Below are 27,794 nucleotides of genomic sequence, written 5' to 3' on the forward strand. Positions count from 1 at the left end.
TGGAGGCCACTCGCAATTTGTCACAGGAAGAAGGAGGCTGTTTAAGAAACATGGTGGCTCGGTCAGCACAAGCGTGACAGAGTCCATGGTAAGTGCTGGATCACTAACACGTGGGCCTGTGTGCAGCTGACCACGCCCTCGGCGTGTTCCTCGAGCCCCTGCCGACTCTTATGAACCTGATGCAGTCATAGCTCTGCCTTCATGCCGTCTCCTCCCTGAGACAAGTTCTCCCACGGTGCCGGGTCTGGGGACCAGTGTTTGGAACACGACTAGAAACACATCAGAGGACAACTGCAGGGGTGGGTTCCGGGGGCACAGACGACCCCACTGTCCCTGCGGGCAGAGCCATCGAGCTCACGTTTCTCATCCCACCATCACTGAAGTTAGATTTTGCCTCTTCTGCATAGGAAGGGGATCGATCTGTTAACAAACTGCATAAACAGTCCCTTCAAAATAGTTTCTTTTTTGTTGTTGTTTTGGTTGCTTTTATACTAAAGATACTAAAATTTATACAGAATATATTCAGAGTACATTCTGGAACCAGAGTTTGGAAGGCTGTTACCAAGTATAGACTTGCAGCCATTGCTTTAGAATTTTGTTTATTGCATGTTTCTCCAAGTGTGAGTATTTGTTTATAATAATTAAAGAATACTTCATTGTCCATGGGCATGGTAGCTTCATGGAGAAGGTGACCTTGCAGCGGAAATACTTCCCTCCTTGTAGAAGAAGGCCATGATCTCAGTTCTTCCACTGTCATGAGGTCTGTTGGAGGACTCATGGGACTGTAACTCTGGGTCCTTCCTGGATCACCTTGGATTGTTTTAAACTTTTGATTAAAAAGCTTCTGGAAATATTTGTCATCTTTGAGTTGGCCTCTGCATTTCTCTGTCTTTAGCACGACGCTTTCCTTATGGCTTTGAGTTTCATAAAAACCCTTGGCATTTAACATTATTTGGAAATCCTCTCCGCAGTATTTCTAACAAAGCAGGATGTGTGTGTGTCTGTATGTGTGTGTGCACGCATGCACGTGTGCGTGTGTGTGTGCATGCATGCGTGTTCCATGCTCCAGCTCAACCCTAACTCATGAAACTTTATGACATTTATTCATCACATAGAATAAGAATATACTAACCTTAGGGATTTTCTTTCATGAAAGGCAGCTAGAAACATTTCTAAAAACTTAATTACCCAAAAGGTCTTGTGATACAATGATCTATACTTTGCTTGGTCATTTGCAAAGTAATATGAAGGCGTACATGGTTGTTAAGTGTTATCTGATAATAAAAACATATAGCAGTATCAATCATTAAATCATTACCCTAATGTTCATGAATTCCTACACAGACATGCACATGCACGCTTTAAAGCTCTAAGACTTTCCAAGATTAAGTTAGAGAGTTTGGAAGATGTTTAATTTACAGAATTCATGCCTTCAATATTATCTTAATGCTGCCTTTGTGGATGCGGTGACCATTAAATTCCACCAATTTTACAAATGGAGCAACAGAACCGTGGTCTGGACCAAGAAATGAACAGTGGCACCGAATTTTACAGCTGCATTGGCTCTATTTCTCCTTTCTGTGATGCCCTTTGCCCTCTTTCCATTTTAATTTTGGTGGACACACGGCAGGCTGTGCCAATGAAACCAAAGATCCAAGCCCCATGGCCATAGCTTCTGAATCTGTATGTACATCGGAAAATCTCAGGGAGCTTCATAAAAACACAGCTTTTCCTGGGATGCTGCCACAGAACCCGATTCTGCTGAGAGCAGAGCTGCCCTTCCGTGGACAGTGGACAAGGGTGTGGGGACCCAGAGATGCCCTATGTTGCTGTGAGATGAGGGACAGCATCCACCAGCCACCCCAAAGCAAAGGGGATCCTGCTGGTCTGTTCAATTAATGTGTAAAGTCACTCTCCAAAATGTGTTTTTAGAAGTTTGTATTGCCGAGGAGATTCTAACTACCCAGCGGGCTTTCAGATGACACACTGCACTTGTTTTTATGACCAACAGGTCCCCACTAACTATTCGCACAGCTGGCCACCCAAACCTCAGGTGTTCACTGTGGGAATCCTGCTCTCCTCTGCAGACCCGCCTCTTCCCTCTGCTAATACCTGCACCCTCCTTCCAGGGCTCTGATGCAAACATGGAAGATGTTCCAGATGTCTGTCTTCCTCCAGCCACATTCGGTCCATGGATTCAGCCCCCAACTCTCTCCCCTCCTCCATTCCCACCTGCTCCACCCCATCCCCACTAACAGTCTCCTTGCTCCTGCTGGGCACAGCCTGGTGGCCAAAAGCCCCAACTACTCTGCCAGTGGGAGTCCTGGACCTGTCACTTTCCAGCGACGTGACTTGAGGGACCCCTCAGGTCCCCCGCCCCGTCTGTCCAACGGATTAGGATCCCGGGAGCACTCCCTCTGCTTGAAGGCTTGCTCGGGTTTTCTGGAAGCAAACCTAACTTTCAAACTGAGTGCTTCCCTGGATTGCTCTATTTAAAATTGTGACCCCCTCCCCCCATCCATGGCCTATGCGCCCCGCCCCCACCGTATTCAGCGTCACAGCACCGGCTGCCATGCACCAACCCACTGCTCCAGCAGCAGCTCTCAGGGCTCTGGCTCTGCGCACGGACCTGAGCACCGCACACCGGAGGTGGGGAGTGTTCTCCTCCGCTCCCTGCTGCGGTTACCGCCGTGCCCAGTGCACAGCGGGTACTGAGGACACAGGAGCTCCGTGTTGGGAGGCACTGTTTTTTCAACTCTTCAATGTGGGGCATTACTTGGACATTTCTGAGTCACACCTGGGAGGAAAGTGATTCGCATCTTCAGGAGATAGTCGGTGAGGCCTTCCTCTTATATAAATTGATCAAGAGATTTTTACCTTTTAGAGGCTCCTTTTTGCCTCCAGGATTAAAAAAAAAAAAAAAAAAATCAAATCCCTGGCTTATATGTCATCGGGTAGTTTCTTGTGTTACCCAGAATCAAAACCTGAGATCTGTTCTTGCTTTCTCTTCACACTTTGACCGTAACTACTCTTCCCTCTGCTAGTGAGCTCACTCTGAAAAGGCAGCAGCAATGACAGACCATCAAAACACATCAGCAATGTTATGAAATTTGTATTAAAACAAGTGTCTATGAGCCAGTGGTACATTCCAAAGACACTTTATAAATATGCACAACGAAAGCTTCCTGGTGAAGCCTGGACCATGTGTCCACTTGCATGATTAAACTATTTTTCTTTTATTATAACCATATACTGCAATCAGGCAATTAGCTGTCTGTTATGCCTTTTGGCAGCAAATAGTTTTTTTTTTTAAATAGATATGACCTCAGCCTTACCAACCTTGCCAGCAGTTAATTATCAAGAAAACAGCTTCAGTCATTGAAAACTTACTCATCTTTGCAATGTGCCAGCTGGGATCATTTTCACTTTTTTCCAGATCTCGAAATTTTTCAGTGTATAAGGAACTTTGCTTATAGAACAAAATATATTAAAATCTTTAATAGGTCCTAGACTTCTGTGATAATTAGACATGTGATTGATAAAAGTAGAATGTATTACTGGGATGCCAGCATCTTTATTTAGTTTTCTCTGTTCTTGGCATTCACTCGAGCCATGAAAACCAAGCAGAAATTGAGTAAGTTGAAGGCCTGTTACAACCACTGGAGCCCAGGATATCTAGAAAGATCTTTACATACATAATACATTGCATACCTTTCAATAAAGTAAGTCAATATATTTACCTCCTATCCCGTTGCAATGTTTTGGTCAGTTTCTATGATAAGATGCTTGCCCCAAAGTCCCCAACAGTCATACATCCATCCAATGCAAAGTTGGGGGTAGTTTTGGGGCTGGAAGATATAATTGATCCAATTCAGATCAACACTAGATCCACCACCACCAAAATGCTCAGATTTTGTGTATGGAGTGAGAGTAGGTGTAGAAACCACAGTAGAACTTCCAGCTTATCACAAACCACCATTGTCAATTCCCCATAAATGACTCCTTCTATCCAGAAATTGCAACCCTATTGGGGTAACACGTAGCCAGAGCAGAGAAAGCAAATTATAACCAGGACAGGGGTACCTGAGAACCATTTTACAGCTGACTCTTTTCTGACCAGTGTCTCAGACTACGTAAGGTCAAACTCTAAGGTTGTCGAAGTCCCTGCCAGGTCCACTCCACTAGAGTAGCACGGGAAGTTTGTAAAGGAGGGTTGTTTCTTCCAGCGAAATGTGACATGAGCACAGAAGAGAGGATGTGGCCACCAACACACACACACACACACACACACGGAGGCGTTTGAATTTGCATCAGTTCACAGGCAGCAGTCATTCACCACGGTACATGCACTGATCCTTTGCAGAACTTGCCTACAACACACCTGTATCCATCTGCCATATATAAATAGGTTTCTAGGGAAAATGAAATATTGCTTATATATAGTTGCACAGGAACACAAACGTTACTCGACGGAGCTAAACCTCATGGTTTTGCACACAGCAACCAATCACATGAGCTTAACGGGCACAGTAAAGCATATCATTAGCATACCTGTCATGTTGCAGTACACAAGAGCAGGTCCCAGCGGGCCACTTCCATCTGAATCAATATAGTAGAATCCTGAGGAGTCCCCTCTGTGCCTGTGGGTGTCACAGGACTGTGCAAACAGAGCTGCAAAGGACAAGGGTCTCAGAAGGGCTGCAGTGGGTTGGATCCCTCCCTGTCCTTAGTATGGGATGCTTTCCCCAGTGATATTCGTTCTGCCTTGCTCTCCGGGATGATTTCTCCAGGGGAGTGTTCCCCTGTGTCAGGCAGCATGAAGACCCTGAAGCTTGGAGCAAAAGATTTTAAGAGGTTATCACCATGTGTATCTGAACCCTGCCTGCTCTAGCAACAAGATTCATTCCAAAACCACGGTAACTGGCCTCACGCTAGCTCCTTCTATTCTGCCGCATGATGTTTAAGTCTTGGAAGTGCACTGGCTTCGACTCCCTAAGTGATCTGTTATTATCTAATAACCACATTGATGTATTAAATTACTCAGTAATTATATCCTCTGTTTACTTAAAATGATCGACTTGTGCAATGCATTACTTTCCAGAAGAATTTTATAAATCAGCAACTCTCCTTCACTCCATTTATAATGTGTGTTTTCAAAGGAAATTTCCTGAAATGCTTCACAAATGATTATTCAAAGTCAAATGATTATTTGAAAGTCAAAATTATATATATAATATATATATATATATATATATATATATATACACACATGAAGTATCTCTCAGTAATTTCAACATATCCCGATTCTTAGTTGAATTTTTTATACAGCAATAAATGTTTTGCTATCACAAGGCAAGTGACTAACATCGGTAAATGATGGACTTAATCAATGTTCGGAATAAGTTTAAATGACTAATCAACTGAGTAATAGCTCCCACGTTTCTCACTTATTTCCTTGACAGGAAAGATCCTTTGAAAACCTGAGAAGTGGCTAATGGCATCCAGTCAAGAAGGACAATGTAGACTGGGTCCCTCAGTCCTCCTAAGGCTGAGACCTGGCATCCATGAACAGAGACCTGCAAGTACCAGGCCAGAGCCACAGAGCAGAGTGATCCTAGCAGGGACAGAGGGGGCTGAGCATGAGTGGAGAATAGACAACATTCTAAGCTCTCTGAATTATCTACCTTTTAAATCTCTGCCTCTTTTGAAGAGAAGAGAATCCGAGAGAATCAGGGCAGCCAGGGCAGAGGGATTTTCTCCTTTCTCACAGAAGAAGATCAAAGTCATGTCTGCCTGCCCAAGGATTTTGCAAAATATGGCATTCTTTTATAAATTATGGCTGAGTATCAGTGTGTCAAATTAGATTGGCCCCCATCTGTCACACACCTAGCACCACCATCCTGGCCACCATGGCCACAGAGACAACACGGATTGCTTTCCCAGAAATGCTGGCAGTTTGCCCACTCAAGTTTGTGTTTCTGCAAATACATAAATATGCTCATAACTGCCTAGGAGGGTGTCCAGAGGGACAGACATAAAGTGCTAATGGTGGTTACGATTGGGTTGGGGCTGGGCCTGCCTAGGCACCAGAGGCAGAGAAGGAAACACTAGGAAGACACCTGCTATATGTGTGAATGCAGAGACATGCGCTGGACACTTACACCAAAATCTGAAGGTCTCTGATCCCTTCCTTTGGCTTTGGAACTATCCAACCTTCACTTCCGTAGATAGAGAATCAGAGTAAAGTCAGTTCAGTCATCCGACCAAATCAAATTGTGAAGGCCACGAGTGAAAGACCCTTTTTTATAACACTTGGGACTTTTTCAATCTGAGTTGTTTGGAGCGATGTTTAAATCAGAGTTACTGATAACTCGTTAGCAACTCTGCCTTAGTCATTAAGTCTGTGTAGGACACCTTGCTCGATGTGATGGGGAGACACTGTAAGTAGGAGGCCACCCCATTCCTAGCTGCAACTCTAGACTAGTCACTAAGCCTCAGACTGCCCAGATGCCCAGCTCCTTATAGTTACCTCAGCAAGTTCTTACCTGACACCATAATAGTAAATAGAGATGCAGGTAGAATTGCTCTGGTTGAACTTATGGGATTTTGGGTTGGGGGGTGACCTCCCAACCTCTGGCTCCTCTGCAGAACCCCCTGGGCTGGGGACCGGGCCTTCTCATCCCAACAATGATGCCTGCTTCCCTGGGGTTCCATTCACTTAAGGTTAGATACAGGATAATCCAAGCTTTGCTTGGGGAATTTTCATGTCATGCTGTCTCTCTAAAGGCCCAGAGAAGGGAGACATGCTACAAAAGAAGGGACTTAGAAATGGTGGCAGCCACTCTGGAAAACAGTACAGAGGTTCTTCAAAAAGTTGAAAATAGAGCTATCCTATGACCCAGCAATTCCACTACTAGGTGTTTGCCTGGAAGATACAAATGTCGTGATCCAAAGGGGCATGTGTGCCCCAATGTTTATAGCAGCAATGTCCACCATAGCCAAACCAGGGAAAGAGCCCAGACGTCCACTGACAGATCAATGGACAAAGAAGATGTGGTGTGACAGAACGGACGACATCTTGCCATGTGCAACAACATGGATGGAACTAGAGGGTATTATGCTCAGTGAAGTAAGTCAATCAGAGATAGACAACCATCATGTAATCTCACTCAAAATTGGAATTTAAGAAACAAAGCAGAGGAGCATAATGAAAAGGAGGGAAATATAAAATAAGATGGAATCAGAGAGGGAGACAAACCATAAGAGATGCCTATGAAAACAAATGAGGGTTGCTGGAGGGGAAGGGGTAGGGGGATGGGATCACTGGGTGATGGGCTTTAAGGAGGGCATGGGATGGAATGGGCACTGGGTGTTACAGAAGACGGATGAATCACTGACCTCTCCCTCTGGAACTAATAATACACTATGTGTTAATGAATGGAATTGGAATAAAAATAAATTAATTTTAAAAAAAAGAAATGTCACTGATACACAAAAAAAGGAAAAAGTAGAATAAAAACATAGACAAAAAAAGCTAGTAATTAGAAAGCAGTGAGGATCTTGGGGCTCTGTCGTGAGCTTCTAGTAGTAATGAATTAGGGGTCCATAAAGTGTGCTTTGCTGTGAAATTGAGAAAATAACTCTCCAGGAAAGAGACTGGTATTCATAGTAGAAGAAATGGAATGGAGAGGTGGTCGAGAGCCCTCGTTGGCAGTGGTGTCACCACGGTCAAAGGAGCTGACCTCTGTCTTTCCTCAAGCACACAGTGTGGAAAATAAAGCACTTACCTTCCAGGGCAACTCTAAAGGAGTTGAAATGTGCAGAACTAGACAGAGTGAGGGTCACACAGGCACACAGTAAGTCCCCAGTGTGTAAACCACCACCATCATCAAAGAGTATCAAGATTGCAAGGAACCTGAACGTTTGCCTGGCTTCTGGCTGACATCTAGAAACCCCCTCCTCCCATGATATTTCCCATCCTGTGCTCGTCCAGAGACTATCTCCATGTGGTTTTATAAATACGGACCATCAGTACTTTGTCCTCTTCACTTTGGCAGACAGGACTTGAGAACCAAAGTTGGGTCCAACCCAAGGAACAGAACAAGTAGCACCACCATGCCATCTAGATTGCCTTTTGTATTGGGGGAGGGACTTGTTTTTTCACTTTTTGTTATATTTTATCTTCCTATACTTATCTTCCTTTGCCTCCTATTTTATTTAATTTTTTCTGTCCTATTTGATACTATGGATTTCTGTAAGCTGTCATAACATTACTAGGAAATAAAACTGATTAAAAATAAACCAGACAAGGGCACCTGGGTGGTTCAGTTAGTTAAGTATCCGACTCCTGATTTCAACTCAGGTCATGATCTCAGTGTCATGAGATCGAATCTGATGTCAGGTTCCATACAGGGCTGGGATTCTCTCTCTCCCTCTCCCCCAGCCCCTCCTCACCTCTAAAATAAATAACCAAACCAGACACAAATTAGTCTCTAAAATACCTACTGGTTTTGTTGTTGTCCACCACACGGTTGCACAGATACAGACACATATACACCAAATCACAAAAAGGAAAAAGAACTGCACGGAAATTGGGACAACGAGGTGTGAGGCTTACAGGAATGGCAGGTCGCGCCCGTGTATCCAGTGTGCGTGCAGTCACAGCTGAAGGTGTCCCAGGACTGGAAGCATTCGCCCCCATGTTCACAGTAGCTGGGCAAACACCTGCAAGAAAACAGATACACTGGCTTTTCCCCACGTTCTGTCAGGAGAAAATGTGTGTCTTAGCACTAACCTGCTACAGTGAAACATGGTACCAACAGGGCCTTCGGGAGAAAAATGAGACCATGGACAAAACCTGCTGAGTCTGTAAAGAAGGTTTCCTAATGCAGTACCCACCACAGACTAAGAAACCCACTAGATGCTACCAATTGTTCTGTATTGGCAGCAGATCAATTGTTTACACATTGCATTCTACCAAAAAAATGTGTTTGATTTTTCACAAATAAGGCAAGATTGGTTTCATCCATGACCTGAGAGACGAAGTGCTAGCAAAGGCCAAAGGCGGCCAGGTGCACCTGTTCCCCTCCCAGCCTCCCTGTCCTTGCAGTGGGACCTGCAGATCCTCCCACTGAGAGGCTTAGCTTTCTTCAATCTGGGTTGGGCTTGGGACCTGCTCTGACAAATGGGGCATTAGCAAACTGAGACATCAGGGCCTAGAAGAGTGTTTGGGGGTGAAAGACCTCTACCTGGAAAACTATAATATATTGATGAGAGAAACCAGAGATGACACAAACTGACAGAAAGACATGCTATGCTCACGGATTGGAAGAATTAGTATTGTTAAAATGTCCTGCTGCCCAAAGCAATCTACCTATTGAACACAGTCCCTATCAAAAGGCCAATAGTACTTTCCACAGAACTAGAACAAAAAAATCCTAAAATTTATATGGAACCACAAAAGACCATGAATAATCAAAACGATCTTGAAAAAGAAGAACAAAACTAGAGGTATAATTCTAGATTTCAAACTATACCTCCAAGCTACAGTAACCAAAACAGTATGGTACTGGCACAGAAACAGACACAGAGATCCATGGCATAGAAGTGAGAGTGCAGAAATAGACCCACAATCGTATAGTTAATCTACGGCAAAGGAGGCAAGAATATACAACGGTGAAAAGGCAGTCTCTTCAATGAATGTTGGGAAAACTGGACAGCCACATACAAAAGAACAGAACTGGACCACTTTGTTACATGACACAAAAAAAATAAACTCGAAATGTATTAAAGGCCTAAATGTGAGACCTGAAACCATAAAACTCCTAGAAGCAAGCATAAGCAATAAACCCTTGCCCATCAGCCTTAGCAATATTTTTCTAGATATGCCTCCTCAGACAAGGGAAACAAATGCAAAAATAAACTATTGAGACTACATCAAACTCAGAAAGTTTTGCCCCATCAACAAACAAAAGGGCAACCTTTCGAATGAGAGAGGATATTTGCAAACGATATATCTGATAAGAGCTTAATAACCAATATATATAAAGAGTGGATATAACACAACATCAGAAAAACAAATAACAAATTAAAAAATGAGCACTGAATCTGGACAGTTGTTTCCCAAGAGGCCATCCAGATGGCCAACAGACACATGAAAAGATGCTCATAACTCATCATCAGGGAAAGGCAGATCAGAACCACGATGAGATCTCATCTCACTCTGCTAAGGATGGTTAGTATCAAAAAGAGAGGAAATAGCAAGTGTTACAGAGAATGTGGTGAAAAGGGAAGCTTTGTGCACTGTTGGTGGGAATGTAAACTTCTGCATCAACTATGAAAACAGTATGGAAGTTCCCCCAAAAAGTAAGAATATAAATGACATATGATCCAGTAATTCCACTTCTGGGGATTTATCCAAGAAAAACAAAAACACAAATTCCAAAGGATACATGCACCCTATGTTTATTGCAAGCATTATTTACAACAGTCAAGACATGGAAGCAACCTGAAGAGTCATAACAGATGGGTGGACAAGGAAGATGTGGTATATAAACACACAACGGTAGACTGCTTGGCCATAAAAGAGATGAAATCTTGCTATTTGGTAGAACATGGATGGACCTAGAAGGTATTATGCTCAGTGAAATAAGTCAGATGGAGAAAGACAAATACCATATGACTTCATCTGAATGTTGAATCTGAAAAAAATAAACAAATGAGCAAATAAAAGACAATAAAAAAGAGAAACAGACTCAAATATGAGGACAAACTAGTGGTTTCAAGGTGATAGGGGAGGGGAGAAGGGCAAAATATGTGAATGGGATTGAGAGGTACAGACTTCCGGTTATAAAATAAATGCCAGGGATGAAAAATACTGCATAGGAAATATAGTCAATAATATTGTAATAAGTTTGTGTAGTGACATGTGGCAATGACACCATTCAGGGTGAGTGTTTCATAATGTATGTAACAGCTGACTCACTCTGTTGTCCACCTAAAACTAATACAATATGTCAACTACTTTTCAATTACAGATTAAAAGAACTTCAAGTTAACTCAACTTAGATCATAGACCTAATTATGAAATACCAAACTGTTAAACTCCCAGAAGAGAACACAGGAGAAAAATCTAGCTGAACTTGGGCATGACAATGACTTTTCAGTTACAGTCTATAAAAGAAAAAATTGATAATTCAGGCATCATTAAAATTTAAAACTTAAGGGAATGAGAATAGAGACCACAGACTAGAAGACTGCTTTTGCAAAATCCATATTTGACACAGGATGGATATCCAAAATATAGATAAAACTTTTTAAAATTCAACAATAAGGTCAATGAACAACCAATTAAAAACTGGGTCCAAAGAGTCAAAAGATCTGAACAGATGCCTTACAAAAGATGACCAGACAGAAAATACACGTATGTAATCATGAACAGATGCCTTACAAAAGATGACCAGATGAAAAATACATGTATGTAATCATACTCGACATCATTAGTCATTAGGAAAGCTCAAATCAAAACCACAACGAGATGCCACTTCTCACCCACTGGAATGGTTCTCATCAAAAAGACATCATAACATGGATAGGCAGGGATAAGGAGGATTTGGACCATTCTACGTCACTGCTGGGAATAGAAAATGGTACTTTGGAAAGCAATCTGGAAGTTCCTCAAGCAGTTAACACAAACTCACCCTTGACCCAGCAATTCTGCTCCTAGGTATCTTCCTAAGAAAACCAAAAACACAGGTCTGCACAAAAACCTGTACATTCATGTTTATATCAACATTATTATTCATAAGAGTCAAAAAGTAGAAACAACCTACAAGTCCATCAAACAAGGAATGGGTAAAACAAATTTGTTAATGTCCTCACAAAGGAATGTTATGCATCACAACTTTGTCAATGATGTAGAACTGAAGACTAACATCAATTTAAAGGCAGATTACTTGGGTCCTGACAAGGCACATGGCCTTCTTGTTATACAGTTAGAGCTCTCAATATAGTCAAAAGTCTCATACATTTGCAGGAACTTACATTAAGTACTTGTTATCCTCTGGAGCTCAATGCCTATTTCTCTCAAGGAGTCAAAGGAATAGATAACTCTGGGTTCCTTGTACTCCTATGCAGTTAGCACTCCTTTGCTATTTAGGAGGAAGGTGCAGGAAATGAGCAATATCTTTCAAAGGACATACAAAAACACTCTCCTGCCAGGTCTTCTTGCATTTGAGTGGAAGACACCTGATTCCATGCCAAGAACTAGAAGTTGAGCTTCTTGGGGAAATGGAAGAATATCTCTTCACCTCCAATGATTATAGAGCAGGTCTGTTTGTATCTGGGCCCTTCCCTCAGTGACTGTTGCCCCATGTCCTTGGCCTATTTAGGACAGTTTCCTTGACTCTACACACCTGAGGTCAGCTTCCTTACCCCAAACCTCTAACTTTCCTGGCAGGACCCAGCATGCACAAGGAAGACCAGAGAGAGGCACCAGCTGTAGCAAGAAAATTAAAATGGTGGCATACTCTCACATTTGTGATTGTGGAAATCACAAGTCCAGCATGCTGGTGATGCTTACACACAGATGAAGTGAGCTTAGCCTGCACTAGTTTCTTTGGGAAGGGAGGTTATGAATCCTACATATCATGCATGGACCAGGTCCCTTCCATATTTAGGGAAGATGTTGACCACAATTGGTGCAGAGGAGGGCAATCAGGATTGAGATAGTGCTTAATGCCTTGACCTCAAAACAATTGCTAAGAGAACACACGGTAGCCTAGAGGAGAGCCAATGAAGGGAATTCACTGAGTATTTCTTGGACTACAGGGGTAAGCTGTGTCTAGACTTAGAGCAGGAAATACGAAGATTCGTGGTAGAAATCTGGGTGAAAAAGAGGACACTGATGAAGCATTTGGTGAATGGGCGAGGGTTTCATTCCCAAAAGATGGAACAGAAGCAGGATTCTCTTCTCTATGGTGAGAAAGAGATCCCCACATTGAGACAGAAACTTCAATAGATGTTTAAGCTTAAGATTCTTCTCAAAATTTAGGATTTTGCACTTCTATGATTCCCAAAATATCTTCAGATTTCATAACAAGCCTCTTGACTCTGTGCCTCCAAAAATCATGCTTCTTCTTTGTGATACCACCTTTTATCCAGATGTCTGAGCCAGAACCCAAGGGTCATCCTGACCGGTCCCTCTCCATCCCCCCATAGCCATGCACTCATCAGCTTGCACTTCTGTTCACCAAACACCGTGTATGTCATCTACATTTTTCTCTTCCCTACCTCAGGCTATCATCCCTTCTCTCATGGGTATGCAGCCCCTTACCTGGCCTCCAGGCCACACACCCTCTCTCTGTGGCCCACACCCAAAGCATCTTCCCCCGTCAGTAGTATTGCTTAGCTGTGCAAGTGGCTTCCTAGCAGAGCCCTCAGTGACTTCCTGGGGAACCTTAGATCAGTGTCTGGATTTTGAGCTGGCCACCAGGCCTCTGTGGTGTAGCCCCTTCCCAGCCAGGCAACCCCATCTCTTGCCATCCCTGCTGCTCGTCCTCAGACACCCAATTTCTACAGTAGCCACGTTCAAACAGGCAGACTCATGGCAGAACTTTGGCTTGGGCTCATGGCTGAAACTTCACTAGATGTCCATCCTCTCTCACTCAACTGACATACTCACCTTCCACCCCAGGGTAGGTGTCTCTCCCTCCTCTCTGATAGCCCTGCCTTGTCCCAGCACAAATTAGGCACCCGTCCCGCATGTCTCCACAACCCCCGCCCCCCACAGTTCCACTTCAGTCTACTGATCTCTAAAAAACAACACGTAGAGCACGTGATGTTGCATTTAGCATCTAGAAGATGAATGCTGGCCAAAGTCCACAGAGGTGGGCAAAGCGGCCCCATCAGTACAGTCCGTGCCTAGAGATATTCAAGGTGGCATTCCTGTGATCCTAAAAGGAACCTGGAAAGGACTGTGTAACCTGAGTTATAGGACACGAAATTCTAATGTCCAAAACACGACTGCTGTAAGACATGATCCCTCACCACGATAACCCCATTCCCGAAGCCTTGTCCCCAAGAACCCACAACTTTCCCAGTGCCATGGGTGCCTGTGGTGCACAGAGCACCATATACATGAGTTCTTGTGCAGCTCAGGAAGGTCTCCTGTATCCCCAGCTGGTTTCAAACATCTTTTCATAAACTGCTGTACTGTTGGGCCAGGAATGCTGTTATACATCATGAATTATTAACTCCTTTGCCCGACAGTTCGCCTGCATTTCAATCATAAATCTCAGCTTCACCTGAGCACAAGCATGACTGGCTCTGGACAAGCAAGGTGCAGGCTGGCGGACAGCCGGGCTCAGCACAGAGCAAGTGCCTGGCAAGAGCCTGTCATGGATGGTTGCTCTGTCATATTTCCACATGAATCTACTTCGTGGTGCATTGAACATGGAGGTGGAGGTATGGCCTGAAGCACCAAGGAAGAGTGAACATTTCTAACAGTGCAGAGTAAGGACATGTTTTCTGATGTTAAACCACGAAAACCATAAAAATTATAATTATTGGCTACATCAGCCAAAGTGCCAATGGCTCTTTCCAGGCCCATGGTACGCGGTTGCCATGAACCTCAGTTTCTGCTTTGAGCGTAGAAGGTAACTTAGTATCCCAGATCCCAGAGGTCCCTATCCATTGCTGGTACATACTTCTAACAACCATTTTTCGGTGTGATATGGGAAATCTTTCTATTTTGGTGATACACACACACACATACAGAGGCATACCTCATGCATACTTTGTTGTTGGTTTTTTGTTTTGGGATTTTTTTGTGTGTTTTTTTGGCTAAAGACCTTTCTGCACAAAGGCTCAACATGCATTTCTTATGTAAGAGAAACACTGTGATTGCATCATGCTTTTGTGCGGGAATTCCCAGGGCACTGAAGTAAGTTCCTGTGAGCTTCATGAGCTCCACAACTGAACAACAACCCGACCCCTGACCCCTGACCCTGCGGAGCCACTGACAGCCATTCCCATCGGCGAGGGCTGTACCCTACCTCCAAGCGAGCGTTTCTGAACACCCTCCCAATACTAAGATTCAGGATTCCAGAGCTGGCGGAAGCTCTAACTTACAGACAAAGCCAGTTCCTATGCCAGCACACATTTCACAATCTGAGAATTAGGATTCAGGGTTTTTGCCTAATTCTTTGACTCTCCTTTTGCCCCTACAAATGAACAGAATATAAACTATACCCATGAACATCCGCATTAAGGAAAGCAAGTTCTTATGAGTTAATATTTTAAGCTACTGGAACTTACAGTTTTCTAACACACTGCCAAATTGCAACACAACGTGAACTTTATTGACACGACATGGGGTTCCAACTAGTGCCGTTAAACTGGGAACAGATTTGCTGCACAAAGCGCTTTGCACAGCGTGAACGTGGAAGAGGCTGGCCACACACAGATGTGGGAGGGTGTCTGGAGCGTGCTTGCTTATTCAACAGGAACCTAAGGCAGTCCCGCTTCAGGAAGGGCAGACATACCAGGCACAGAAAAGATTTAATGTCATCAAGCTAAGCCATCCCTTTTGTCTAGAAAACCTGAAAGCCCAAGAGTGTGACAAACAAGACAGTTTGAATAAAGTTGCAAGAATTCGCGATTTTAACGTCCTACAGTTTCAGGGGTTTTCTTTCTTTCTTTCTTTCTTCCTTTCTTTCTTTCTTTCTTTTTTTAAATTGAGGTATAATTGACTTATAACATATTAGTTTCAGGTGTGCAATAGAATGAGTCAATATTTGTGTATCTTGTGACGTGATCACCATGATAAGCCTCACTAACATCCAGCACCACACACAGTCACAAAAAGTTCTTTCTTGTGATGAGGACTTTCAAGATCCTCAGTGACTTTCAAATATGCATGACAGTATTCACTACAGTCATCATGCTGCTTGCTACGTCTCCACATTTGCTTATTTTAGAGCGGGAAGTTTCTGTCTTATCCCTTTGCACTCGCCCCCCACTATGTCCTCACTGACCGGTACCGTGCTCAGTGTGGGGTAACTGGGTTCCCTCCATTCCTCCTTGTGTTTATGTGACTAGGAATCCCCGAGGCTGAGACCCTTCTAGCAGAAGAGTTACTTTTCATTTTCCATATAGAGAAGGGAGCGTGGGGTGAATCCCACTGACCACATGTGGCTTTCAACCTCCTGGTCCTCAACAATTCATCATCTTCCTAGAATATTCTAATCTGTTTTGTGCCATGGAAGAATTTTTAGAAGTATTTTTACTCATCAGTATTTACACTCATCAACAATTACCACACCATGAACAGGATCCTGTAAAAACTAAGTGACTTGGGGACACACGCAAGGAAAACTCACGACAGTGCATCTTCTAAGAAGACACCATCCGAAAGGAGCAACTGTTTGAAATTAAACAGGGTCATTTTCTAGTCTTCAATTAATTATAGTTTTCCATACGGGTTGGCTATCGGGAAGAGAGAAGGGGCTAGAAGGAGGTGCTCTCCCTTAGCGGCTCATTTGTTCTTAAACCCCTATCCAAAAATTTTGAAATCAGGAATGCCAAAATGACGTGGGATGGCTTTACCTGTCGGTGAGGCCACAGGTGTCTATCTGGAGGTCACAGAAAGTCCCCAGTGACCCCTGCTGTACCGTGATGGGGTCCACAGCCTGGTCACCAATGGAGATGAGCCTCAGGCAGCCCTGAAACCCGGCCAGGGGACCTCCGCATCCAGGGCCAGAGCTGTTGTCAGGACAGCCTAAATGAACATGGAGACACACAAAGGAGAAAGTCAACAGTCGTAACCAAAACAGCCGTCAGGATTCTGTACGTGCAAGTTTGCCGCCTCCTCACAGACGCCTGAAGATTATACTTCCTCGTGGATGGGGTGGTGGACGGGGCAGTGGACAGCTGAGAACAGACACTACTGGTTTTGGTAAAGCACAGAAATAACAACTCGAGCCAGGCTGGTGGCTGGCCAAAGGTAGCCGAAGATAGACTCTACCAGTAGAGTCAAGGCCCATTTCCTCTAAGCTGAGTTTGATTTCTTTTTCGAAACCGCCCGAAGAAATTGGCCCTTTCAGCATGATATTAAATTCTCTAACGTAAAGACCATGGGATAACAGAATCAGAAAGAAAAAAATCACAGGCTTACTAGGACCTATGAAATTTAAAATGCTTGAGAAATAATTATGTATGTGAGATTCCTACTCTGGGCGTGCGTGTGTGTGTGTGCAAGCACAACACAGTTAAAACAAGGTTTGACCGTAAACAGTCAGAGACATCTAAGGACAATGTAAATGACTTACATTTCCAACTGTTTCTGAATGAGGCATTTTAGTCAAATACCTTTTCACACACACACACACACACAGAGAGAGAGAGAGAGAGAGAGAGAGCTAACAAGTATCTCAACGATACAGCCCTGAGAATAACGGAGAAAAGTTAGCATCCTGGAGTACCCCATGCAAGAAGAAATGGGCTTTGACAGTTTTCAATAATAGAAAATTTTTACAACTTTGGCTGCATTCACTAATTGGCTTGCTGTAAATTACTGTTAAATTAATGAAGAAGGGACGCCTGGGTGGCTCAGTTGGTTAAGCAGCTGCCTTCGGCTCAGGTCATGATCCCAGCATCCTGGGATCGAGTCCCACATCGGGCTCCTTGCTCAGCGGGGAGCCTGCTTCTCCCTCTGCCTCTGCCTGCCATTCTGTCTGCCTGTGCTTGCTCTCTCCCACTCTCTCTCTGATAAATAAATAAAATCTTTAAAAAAAAATAAAAATAAATAAATTAATTAATGAAGGAAAGAGGCCATCAGACCGCGGTGACTCACCAAAAGCTTTAGTGGCCCAAGACAGCAAACCAGAGTCTGAGGCTATAAATGAGTTTGATTTCTGTGTGGCTTCATGTGGCTCGTCAAGGCTCTGAAACCGGAACCTATGGACAGCGGCCCCAGACAGCCACCCCCGATTTCAGCCGGAGCCAATCAGTAGTTCCTCTCCCTGCTGCCGCCGTCCTTTCCGGGAGCCCTTCCCCCACTCCTGCCCACGGAGCACTCCTGACCACTTCTACTTCGGTGTTGTGTGATTTGGATCAGTTTTTGCTCCAAAACACCCTTAAAAATTTGAATCAGGTTATCTTCTACCATTACAAACCACAATGCCTAGGCGGTGTTTTATTGTATCCCCCTGGTTTCCCACGAAGACAAGGCTCTTATACCCATGATGAGCAAGGACACATCTTTGAAATCAAAGTCAAAGCCGATTGGGGTTCAGAGCTGCCTCCTTCCCCTCGTGGGGTCAGCAGGCTGGCAAATGCTCTCCCACCCTCTGCGAGCTGACCACAAAGCAATCACAGGTCCTTTGATGTGAGCGCCGCCAGATTCCCAGGGGACAGGAAAAGAGAAACATACTCACTGCAAATGCTCTGGTGAAAGGCCATTCTGTGGAGAAATCTAAAGACACAGCTTCATTTCCATTTCACACACACCCCTCATTTTGGGGGATGAGGCTGAGGTTCTCCCCAGGAACTGCCCTGGCTACAGGGAGCTGAGTCTCATGGGTGGTACCCTCCCCAGGGACGGCCAGTGCCCATGGATGCAATGGATGGGTCAGTGACCCACAGCCTCAACTGGGACGTCCCTGAGGGGCAATGCTTCTTCAGAGCTCTCTTGAGGTTTCTATGCAATGGCATCACGGCTCGCCTTGTCTCTGCTCATCCCAGCTGCTATCTCCCCCCCAGGCAGGGGTCATTCCTGAGAACTAACCTCAATAACCACCGTACACACAAGTCTCCCAAGAAGAGAGCCAGCTTCCTGGGGAACCTAACTGTAGCCACGTGGGATAAAATCTAAACGCATTCACTTGACTGAGTGTTTTATTTTCAGATGCAAACACAATAGAAGCACATTTTTTAATAATTTAATATTCTTTTAATTCCAAGAAATTGTGAAATAAATTTTACGCTTCCTGAGAAACTCACCTATTTAATTCATTCTGTGCCTTATAAAATTATGTCTCATTGACATCATTTCCAGAAGAATGTTTTCTTTTAATTTGTTAAATACAGAGTCATAACTATTAAATCTTTCTAAAAAATAATTAAAAAATCATCTTCCAAGCATTTAAATATTAAGGAAGTTTTTGGTAATATTTACAGGTGGGATTTGAGGTTACTTTAGAAGTCTCTTACATTTTAAATGAAATGGAATCAGTAATTTATTTTTTTTAGAAAGATTCTTTTATGTGAGAAAAAGAGAGAGAGACAGTGACAGCATGAGGGGAGGAGGGACAGAGGGTGGGAGACTCAAGCCGGGAGCCCAATGTGGGGCCAGACCTCACAATCTTGAGATCATGCCCTGAGCTGACATCAGGCATCAGACATTGAACTACGCTGCCCAGGTGCCCCTGGAATCAGTAATTTCATAAAGGTTTTACTCATTATACCTATATGTTTTTCATTCTCATCTCTCTGAACTTTTGTCATGATGGTCACTGGTGCACCTTCAAAGGGCAGGGACTGAAGACAGAGCCTCCTCTCGTTCCTGCCCAATGGCCATAAGCTTGCGCCTAAGAATTTCCACAAGATGCACATGGTCATCTTTCCTCTTCTTTCAGTGACTGAGGCTTTGCATTCCTGACAAATATACCCCAAAACCAGCCAAGGCCTTCGTCTGGTGAAACTCACTGTTGGGCACAATGAAGCCCCATAAATTAGCCTCATGGAGACACTGACTCTTCGAATGTGGTGTTACATCACAAAGAACGGATAAACTGTCCAGTTTCCCTTTCCTTTTTCCTTGTTTTATGTGAAAATATGCACATTTCTGTTTGTAAAAGAATTTCTGGAAGGTTGGATATATTTGGAAGACACCTGGTGTATCTTTGTGTCTTTATAGGCGACTTCTACTGACAGTGCTTAGGGACTGAGAACATTAGGATACAGGATCAGAAAAGTTCAGCCAATAAACTTTCCCCCTTTCTCCAGATCACAAACTTCAGACGCATCTAAAATACAATGCAGTATCTGGGGTGCCTAGTTTCTCAGTCAGCTGGGTGTCCAACTCTTGATTTCCTCTCAGGTCATGATCTGAGTTGTGGGATTGAGCCACGTGTTGGTCTCTGCACTGGGCAAGATTCTCTCTCACCCCCTGTCCCTCCCCATCCATCCCCACTCACATACACACACACTCTCTCTCTCTCAAAAAAAAAGAAAATGAAAAAACAATACAGTGCAGTACCTAAGTGTTCCTATAAAGACTCAACTGAATCCAGCGGTCAGAAAGAAAATTTTCTCAAAGTGGAATATTAAGAAGGAAAGGTCAAACCACAAAGTCCTTCCTTGGTCCAGTTATGAGAGAGAGGTCAAGAAGCAAGGGGTGCCATGGCCCAAGACAAGCCCAGACCACTAGCTGTCTGTTCACCCACACAGATTGCCTGAAGTCCCAATGGTAAGATGGCAGAGGGTCATTCCTCCATGACATGATTCGGGATGGACAGTGAAAGTGGACAGGGGATAGTTATTGCTAAGTCAATGGAACATATCCATCACCATGGAAGGAGTCAGAAATTTAAGTACCTCTGAGGATGACAGAGAAATTGTCACTGGATGTCAAGACCCATAAGAATAAGAATGGGTCATGAGGTGAGACCTCATTACAGCCGTCATTGTTCCCTGGTCTACTAAGGCCTCACACACACAAGGACTCTCAAGAGATTCGGAGCATAATTTGATGTTTCCCAGCTCTGCAGGGCATGTGTGCTGGTGGACAGCACGACGATTCCACAAAAGTAATCCAGAGAGCAGCAGCTTCCCACTACCCTCCCCAGCAGGCACCGAACTCAGTGTACTGTACAGTAGAGCAAAACTGTTGTCAGAAGAATAATTTACAAACAAAGCTCACACTGAGGAGAAATAGAAAAGGAAAAGGGGGAACCTGCATTACATGTAAAAAGACTATGAATCTTTGAGAGGAACTTTGTCATGAAAAGAAAGCCAAAGAGCCCTGCTTTATGCCTGCTGTCTTGCCATGCCATAATTATTGAGATCATCCCCGCCATTTACTAAAGCATCCTGGTTTGGACAATAAATCATATGGCTACCCTAACTGTAATAGGAAGATGTCCTAATCTGCCCTTATGGGAAAGCACAGCAAAAAAGAGTTACTGACCACATGGTGAGCAGGGACTTGCCACTGAACCTCCATCAGGAGAGCGGGCTAAGGAGGGTCTCGGAACATGGGGCACTGGCTGCCATGAATACCGCATACTGCTACGGAGCATGGACTGGATAAAGTGGATTTCCCTGTTAACACAATGCATATTCTGGTCCCAATGGATGTCCATTAAGAAGAAAATTTGAATTTACACATTAGTTACAGATAATATGCTGTGATTACAAGATCTTACACTATTCTTGCCACTCAGTGCCAAATTTTAATTACAACCAAAAAATAGCAAACTGGTAATGACGAAAAGTCATTATACTCTCTCATGGGATGTTTAAACTTTGTAATTCTGCTCATCTTAGAGATACAATTTGTTATTGGAAACTATACTAATGAGACAGTTTTTCTACACATCAACACAATTTTATGAAAACATGTTTAAAAAGCCTATTATGCTTTTTTTTCAACACATTGCCTCCAAATCTCTAGGGTCCTTTCATAGACCAAAGGCTGGAAACAACTAAATGTTGTTTCATTGAATTGATTATGCATATTAGGAAAGCTTGATAGTTTGCACATAAGGAAAATTTAAAAATCACTGGCAAGATGATTCTTGGTAGCTGTAGGATATTTATCACATTTTTTATAATAGCAAAAAAATAGGCACCATCAAGTTGTTGCTCAACAGTAAAACAGGACGGCAGATTTAATAAGTGAAACATGATGTCGTACACATCAAAACCAAAGGGCAGTAAAAATTAATTAACTTTATCTATAAATACTTACAGGGCTGGATCTCCAAAACTAATCTAGAACAACAGTGACAGCAATAACAATAAAAAGAACCCAGAAGAAGGCACACAGTAGTGCCCTATGCATAAACTGAAAAGCAAGGGAACACAGAACACAAAACACTACTGTGTGAAGTCACCTACATGGATATAGCTTCTAAAGAAAAGCAATACATTAGAAATTACAAACTTTCATTTGTAAAATAAATAAGTCATAGCAATGCAATGTACAGCATGGTCATTACAGCTAATAATACCTTATTGTCTATTTAAAAGTTGCTAAGAACGTAGACCTTAAAATTTTCATAACAAGAAAAAATTATAACTATGTATGGTTGTGGATATTAACTAGTTATTGTGGGATTATTTTCTAATGTATACAAACACTGAGTCATATGCTCACATCTGAAACTGACATGGTGCTACACGTTGATTAAAACATAAAAAGGTGATACAAAGATTAGTAAAAGGGGGGGCAGGGTAATATTTAACTGGGGGAGTGAGAATTTAGAGGAGAGAGGGAGACATTAAAAGCACTGTAGTGTTTAATTGTGTACATTAGGGGGTTAGCCCACAAATGCTCTTTCAAGAAACATGAGTAGTATTTTAAAACGCATACAAGAATTACATAGTGACTTCATATCACATCATGTGTAAGTATTTATGGAAAGTACCTGTTCTTATGCAGCTGTGCGTTGCACATTTGGAACATGCCTGAAGCTCAAATATGAGAGAAAACTCTGTGTTTTTAGAAAGGTGTCTTTTTTTTTTTAATACAAAATAACAAGCATTCCATTTTGCATCATTAAACATTACAACAAGGATTTTTCTTCCTGTCCCTTTTAGTGCTTCAAAATCTCTTATGTTTTAAGTTACAGCTCCTGGGTAAATTCTTAATTTAGTTCTGAAGGGATCAGCTCCTCTGCAGAGCTCTAAAATCCGTCACAAGCATAAAGGTTTAAGAAACTGTCTGGGTCTACCCTATTTGGCAGGGGTAGAGCAAGCAATCCAATGTTCTAATGCTCCTGGCGCCACTCCATGCTCACAGTGATGCTTGCTTCAGGGGGCTTGGAAGATTAAAAGTCCTGTGTGGGCTTACTGTCAACTCTTTGGGAGGATTTTATATTTTCTTGTTGGGCTATCAAGTTATCTCCACCATGACCTCAAACTTATTTTGGAAAGAAACAACCATAAAATGCGAAATGGGAGTAAGAGCAAGGACGGCTTCCAGCCACGATTAGAAGGACATCTCACAACTGACAGGCCTAAGCTTCTTGTGGCTAAGACTCTTCACACGGATGCCTCAGAACGGACATTTGTTACCTTCAGGAGCCCCCCTCCCTGGCTGCATGGATCCTGCACAGACTCAGTTGAAGTTCTACTAAACAGGCAAACCCACCATCTCCCACAGTCGGGGTGATGGCCTGGTGCTGTCTTGGTAAAGTTCACCACGAGGTAGTGAGTGAGTGTCAGTAGCCATTAAGTTCCTCTCTTGCTCTGGTGTAGGTAACGGCGTCTTTGTGCGTACACAGTGGGCAACAAAATGCTTCCTGAACATTTAGGGCAACAGAGCAGCTGGGGATCTTGGGGAAATGCAGATTCTGGCTCAGGAAGTCAGGGGAGTTATGTCTGCACCTGTGACAGGCTTGAAAGTGGTGCTGCCATGGGTGGCTCCCGGGCCACACCAGAGGACCCGGGCCACCCAGGGAGGAGAGCGGCTGACAAAAAGAAGACCACCCACATGCAACAAGGAAACTGTTGCATAAAAACACCTGAAAGAAATGTTCTAAGGGTTATTTGGCCTCCCAAAAATACAGTGAAGCACAAAAGGTTAGAGACAGAGAGCAAGGACCCTCAGAGTGGCCTGCACAGAGTCACCTGGAGAACCCACTTCCCAGGCATCAGAGCCAGAGAAAGCAGATCTCTAGGGACAGAGACAGGCCCTAGCATTCTGGAAGCTTTCCAGGTGACTGCAGTGAAAACAAGTGCTAAATTCAAAATCAATCTTAGCAAATGCACATCGAAACAAGGCCCCCCACAGACTTGCGTTTTAGGCCATAACTTACTGCCTTTGTCAGGGGTGCCTGGGTGGCACAGTAGGTTAAGCACCCTATTCTTGGTTTCGGTTCAGGTCATGATCTCAGGGTCATGAGATCGAGCCCATGTCTGGCTCTGCACTCAATGGGGAATATGCTTGGGATCCTCTCTCCCTCTCCTTCTGTCACTCCCACTCATGCTCTCTCTTTCTCAAACAAGTAAATAAGTCCTTAAGAAAAATGTACTGTCTTTGCTCAACATTCTCATTGACTAAACTGAAAGAGAAACCTCACTCTTCAGTATTAACCTTCATTTAAAATTACTGGTTGTCTCAGAAAGCAGGAGCTAGAAAGACAAGGATGGTTTGATTGCCAGCACCACCAGTTCCTTTCACTTACCACCCAAATAATAGGTCTCCCCTGAATCAATCTGCCCATGCAGGGAGTGAGCCACAGAGGCTGCCTCACCATCCACAATCACATTCAGGTGATTTCCTTTCAACGAGAGGGACACTGAATGCCACTGTCCATCACTTAATCCAGCACCTGGAAGTAAACAAAACTGGGTAAGAAATTCCTAAAAACCCTATAGATGCAACTACATAGAGCCATGCTTGAAAATAATACAATCATGATCTTAGACACCCTACCAAACTTCATCATGAACTCACCTGAAACCCCCCAGGTTATTTAGCTGGCTGGGAAATAGAGACCCACCACAGAGGATAGCTGGGCCTCTCAGAGAGAAAGGGAGAGGCTTGGGACAGATGTGAGCTTGGGGGTTTCTTAACAGGCAATGAGATCACGTGGTATCCTGGTCATGTTTATCTAGGAGGAAGGGGTTACCTGTGGAATGAGGCTCATTGAGTAAATGTGTGGTTCCAGAGGGTCCTTGCATCTGACCTCCCACAGTCATAGATTGACCAGTCATGTTCTAACACAAATTAGATTCTAGCAAAAACTACTGTGGTCAGTTAAGAGTATTAAGACATATGTGCACATGGCAATGACTGTGTTTCACTTTCTCATCACTCGGTTAAATCAGAAAAGTACAGGGAGGAAAAAAAAAGAGAAAATAAAGAAAGCTGAATTGAAGGGGGAAGGAAAAATCAAGAGTGGACAGGCCAAACATTCTGCCTTGGACAGTACAATCCTAGTTTCTCCCAGTGCTAGGCCTTTAACAGACTAACATAAAAGGATCCTGAACAACCTTAACATGATCAAATATCCTAATCCCCTGGCACAGGGCGTACTTTCCCCTCTTCTAGTTTGTTAATATTTTAGGATGTTGAGAAGCATAAAAATTTCCAAAATTGTTGTTATAAATATAAAATCTTGTCCCTACTTTCATGTATTATTACTATATATAATCTTGGTAGACTATTTAGAAAAATATATCATATATACCAATATAACTCTTTAGAAAAAATGTATCAGCAACTTAAGTATTACTAAAATATAAAAATTCATAGAACAAAATGTAAAGTTTAGAAAGCATCACATTAAAGTATGTGTGTCTGCATACTCAATCACTATCTAAAATTGGACAAAAACCGGTAGGAAATATTTTTAAATGTTAACATTAACTTTGGATGAGGGAATTGTGTTTGCCTTCATGCCCATATTCCATTGGCCAAAGCGAGTCATTCATTCAAAGGCAAGGGACTCCTCCCCTCCACGGGGAGGTCATGGCCACTGTCGTGGCCCCAGAGACACCTGCTGTTCTGAAGGAGCACAGTAAATAATTGGAATCTTCAGAAATTGTCTTGCCTAATAGGCAAACAGGTCATAAACAAACACTTCAGCTCATTGAAAAACAACAAAGTGAGACTCTTTTGATTTCTTTGATGTCATGCCCAAGCTTGCGCATGACCCTGCCTGACTCTAATTTGATCATCTTGGGGAATCGTCCTGATAGATTAGCCTATACCTCTTGCAAATGAGAAAGGCGCCAACTCCTTAGAGCCCTCTAAGTTTGGAAGTCAACCTGCAAGGGTCAGAAGTTATTTTCTAGCTCATGGGGTATCAGCCCCAAAGAAAATATGGCCATGTTTCTGGTGGAAAGTTAACCAGGCATATTTAATTTAGTATCAGAGTTTGGCCCAAGGAACCCAATCAACCCCATAAATCCATGTCCCTCCAATGCTCTTTAATATGTCAATGATACTGCAATTAAAAATGAAAATACAGCTTTTTTGGTCTTGGCTTCATTTCTCATCAGTGACATTGACATGGATTCAAGACCCATGTGCATGGGAAATATGTTTCTGGCCTGACCCAGAAGGTCATAGACCCTACTGTAAAAATCGCAATGCCTCTGCTCCTCTCAGACTGTGAAATAGGAGTGATGGTACTTCCCAGCACTCCCTTTCAGAGACTTTAGCTCTTTGCCATGTACACCGATCTTTCACTTTCTGTGTCACATTTGTAAATGCAAAACTGTTGCAAAGACCCCACATAGGTTAGGTTCATGAGCAATGATGAGAAAACCGACAACAGAATCCAGAGGATGGCGGTTAGATACTCAAGACCTACATTATGACACTAGTCCTAAGGGAAATCCTCCAACCCTGGAGCTGAAGGATTCCACAAACAAGAACCTGGGAGTGTCTCTTCCACTCTTGTCATTCGGTATTTATTTTGAAGTTTGTCTAACATTATCTGTCAGGACGGAACCACATCCACCTAAAATCTGATGTTAATGGGGCACCTGGGTGCCTCAGTGGGTTAAGCCTCTGCCTTCAGCTCAGGTCATGATCCTGGGGTCCTGGGATCAAGCCCCATGTCAGGCTCTCTGCTCAGCAGGAGCCTGCTTCCTCCTCTCTCTCTGCCTCCCTCTCTGCCTATTTGTGATCTCTGTCTGTCAAATAAATAAATTAAATCTTTAAAAAAATAAAATAAAATCTGATGTTAAAATTCACTCCTGTCCCCTCCCCCGCTCCACCCACTTGTCTAGGACTTAGAGTTATTTCCTGGGAGAACTTGTAGAAAACACTCCAGAATATCTCCTTGAATGGGTAATAGATGCCATTTACCTCTATAATAAAAGACTCTTTTTAATAAAATTCAACATTCTCATTTAAAAGTGAAATGCCTGCTCTTATGATCATTCTGTTTCTACCCATTATAATTCTCACCCTTTGTGTTTCTTTTGTGTGTCTTCTACCCTCCCCACTTCCTCCCCAGGCAGCACTTACAGTCAAAGGATGGATGGAGAAGGGAGGGGAGGGGGTGTTTTGATTTGTGCTACTGGGAACATGATGCTTATTCTCCCACCCACCCCCAGCTCCACAAAGGCTTCAGTCTTGGCAGGGAGTGGACGGGGTGGTGGTCTTGGGACTAGTTTTGGAATAATGAGAACTAAAGGTTTTGGAGTGACTGCTGACTAGCAGGCACTGGGCTCGTGGTCTGTAAGCTCAACATCATTGCTTCTACCATCGGTCACAATAGTGTCACTCCAACGATGAGGACCGGAGGCTTGGGGAGAACACAGGTGGCACTTTTCGAGCCCATCAGCCCTCCAGCAGAGAAGTGGTTCTGGTAATGGGCCTGGGAGGCGAGTCCTCTCAGGCAGCCCTCCCACCAGCTTGTCTCAAATCTGTCCTGATTGCAGAGAACACTGCCCTGAGCAGTTGAGTCCCTCCGGGAAAGGGTGGACTGTGTCTTTTCCTACAGAAAGGGACGGCACGCTGCCCCCCACCACCACCACTGACCTATTCCCAGCACGCTCTGCTGGCCCAGCTCCACAAGCACATGGACACTACATTGTACACTCTGGACCTT

At 43.5% G+C, this 27,794-nt stretch overlaps 1 protein-coding gene across 7 annotated transcripts in view; it reads right to left on the minus strand.

Annotated features, from left to right (window-relative positions):
- Window positions 1-27,794, minus strand: part of LOC309844800 (contactin-associated protein-like 3) — a 173,906-nt gene that overhangs the window by 48,473 nt on the left and 97,639 nt on the right. For all 7 annotated transcript variants that reach the window (XM_082692044.1, XM_082692040.1, XM_082692043.1 and 4 more), the window contains 4 exons: window positions 24,411-24,557; window positions 16,606-16,777; window positions 8,618-8,724; window positions 4,552-4,671 (listed from right to left, as the gene is read on the minus strand). In XM_082692044.1, coding sequence (XP_082548170.1) covers window positions 4,552-4,671; window positions 8,618-8,724; window positions 16,606-16,777; window positions 24,411-24,557 — 546 coding nt within the window. The remainder of the gene's footprint in view (window positions 1-4,551; window positions 4,672-8,617; window positions 8,725-16,605; window positions 16,778-24,410; window positions 24,558-27,794) is intronic.

The sequence above is a fragment of the Mustela nivalis genome (genome assembly GCF_964662115.1).
Source record: "Mustela nivalis genome assembly, chromosome: 12".
Taxonomy (NCBI): domain Eukaryota; kingdom Metazoa; phylum Chordata; class Mammalia; order Carnivora; family Mustelidae; genus Mustela; species Mustela nivalis.